At 47.4% G+C, this 2505-nt stretch overlaps 1 protein-coding gene across 1 annotated transcript; it reads right to left on the bottom strand.

The window, feature by feature from the left end:
• Positions 1-985: 985 nt before the first annotated feature.
• Positions 986-2213, bottom strand: LOC120771849 (glyceraldehyde-3-phosphate dehydrogenase 2-like). The gene has a single exon (XM_040100092.1). It carries the CDS (start codon positions 2021-2023, stop codon positions 1025-1027), a length of 999 nt encoding a protein of 332 aa, XP_039956026.1. The 5' UTR covers positions 2024-2213; the 3' UTR covers positions 986-1024.
• Between the last annotated feature and the right edge of the window lie 292 nt (positions 2214-2505).

The raw sequence follows: 2505 nt of genomic DNA, 5'->3' as shown, positions 1-2505 counted from the left end.
GAGTTGAGCAGCCGAGCCGGCTTGCTTAAGCAGATGGCAGTTGGCAGTTGGCTGATGTTTGCTGGCAGTTGACCAGTTATGCGCTTGATATTGCCTTTGTCAACTTATGTTGCTGACATTGGCAGTGTGTTTTTGTTTTGGTTATTGTCGTTGGCGTTCATTGTGCTATGTAATGAAATAATCCACAAATCGATTTCATTTGCCGTTGCGACTGTTGATCGCAGACCCGCACGCCGGCTGCCCTGTTTGTCCACTGCCGGCTTAGCGTACCCGCCCGCAAGGCGCAGTGTAGGGTCTCCTTCTCTGCTGCCAACTAAGTCTAAGTTGTGTTGCTTTCAACTGCCTGATGGCTGGCTCTTCTTGCTACGTTTGGATGCAAATTAGCTGCAAGCAGGCGACTCGCTGCAAGGGACAGCAGCAAGCAGCTACACTCCGCTGCATAATGCAAATCCGTTTGCTTATTTGTATTTAGCTGCTGCTGCTGCTGGTCTCGGTTGGGACTGCAAGGCAGCGGCAAGCAAGCGGGAAATGCAAATTGATTGATTTATTTTGTAAATAAGCAGACGACGTTGAAGCGTTGATGCGACAGCCAAGCAGCAAGCAGCAAGCTTCTTTCACTTGAGCGCACTCATTGCTTCTGCTTGGCGCGGAGCTCATTGCGGGAAGTGAAATTTAAGGATCTCAATTTGTATGCATTCACACAGCAGCGATGAGCAGCGATTCCTGGAAATTGGCGATTAGTGATGGGCTTCCACTTTGCAGCGCTCCACCACAAATGACCTTAATGAAGGCGTTCATTAGTCGCCAAATGGCTTATATACATGCTTGATATACTATGTAATAGTGTGTTGGCAAATTTCAAAAAGCACTTACCCAAGCCACTGCCCTTCATTCAACACGCATTTTCGTTTATTGTCAATAAATATTTAATTTAAAAACAAAACTCAAACAAAACAAGGCAAAACTATTACATTCGACACAAAATTCACTTCCAAATTCTGGCTCCCAGCCTTGCCCCTTCGTCTTATTCCTTCTTCTGCATGTATCGTATGAGATCGATGATGCGCCTAGAGTAGCCATACTCGTTGTCATACCAAGCAATCAGTTTCACGAACTTGTCGTTCAGTGATATGCCCGACTTTGCATCGAAGGTGCACGAGTTTATGTCATGCAGAAAGTCCGACGAGACCACCTCCTCCTCGGTGTAGGCAATTATGCCTTTTAAGGGTCCGTTTGCCGCTTCTTGTACCTTCTTCTTGATTGCCTCGTACGGCGCCGGCTTATTGAGACGCACCGTTAGATCCACCACAGACACATCTGGCACCGGCACCCGAAATGCCATGCCAGTTAGCTTGCCATTCAACGAAGGTATAACCTTGCCGACCGCCTTGGCAGCACCCGTTGTGGCGGGTATTATGTTTTGTGCGGCGCTACGACCATCACGCCAAAGCTTGCCACTTGGGCCGTCCACCACCTTCTGTGTGGCCGTGACCGCATGCACGGTGGTCATCAAGCCCTCGATGATTTCGAAATTCTCATGTATGACTTTGGCCAGCGGCGCTAGGCAGTTGGTGGTGCAGGAAGCCATTGAGACTATGCGCATTTCCTTGTCGTACACATCCAGATTGACGCCCACCACCAACATCGGCGCATCCGGTGAGGGTGCGCTAATGATGACTTTACGTGCGCCACCCACGAAATGCGCTGCGGCCTTTTCCATTGTCAAGAAGACGCCGGTGGACTCGACAATGTATTCGGCGCCGGCGCTGGACCAATTGATCAAAGTCGGGTCGCTGTGTGTGAAGACTTTGATTTTGGTGCCGTTGATGATGAGACAGTCATCTTCGGCTGTAACCTCACCCGGAAAGCGGCCGTGCGTCGAGTCGTATTTGAAGAGGTACGCCATGTAATGCGGATTGAGGAAGGGATCGTTGATCGCCACTACGAAGGCGCAGTCGTCAATGGCGGCGCGGAGTACAAGACGACCGATGCGTCCGAAACCGTTGATGCCGATGCGTGACATGCTTATCGACGTGGATGTGCGTGTTTGGAGCCGTTTATAATTCAAAGTAAATCTCTGTAATTAAACTGCGACAGGCGAGGCGAGGCTGCGATGTCTAACGTGATTTCAAAAATGCTTTAACAGCAAAAAAATAATATAAAAACACGAGGAATTTTGAATGAACGGAAAGAATCGCTTTCCAAAAATAAATGCTGACAGCAATTTCAAAAAAGTGATTGCCAATTCTAGGCAATTAAAAGAATTTTCGGGTTTCGATCAGTGAATACATGTCCAGGAAATCATTGATATTGTTGTTTCAGACTAATAGTTCTTCAGTTTTCGAGTTCCGAAACTGTTACCGAAGGAGGGAAGTTGATAATATATACTAGGACTTACTGTCTTATAACCGCGAATTGGAAACATAGACCCGGAGGGAGAAAAAAAGAGAAATAATAAAGAAAAACAGAAGACAACTTGGAGTTTAAAGCTTACAAGACTCAAAG

This window comes from Bactrocera tryoni, chromosome 3 (assembly GCF_016617805.1).
Source record: "Bactrocera tryoni isolate S06 chromosome 3, CSIRO_BtryS06_freeze2, whole genome shotgun sequence".
NCBI lineage: Eukaryota > Metazoa > Arthropoda > Insecta > Diptera > Tephritidae > Bactrocera > Bactrocera tryoni.
The sequence above is the reverse complement of the archived record's forward strand: the minus strand, read 5'-3'. Positions and strand labels throughout refer to the sequence as shown.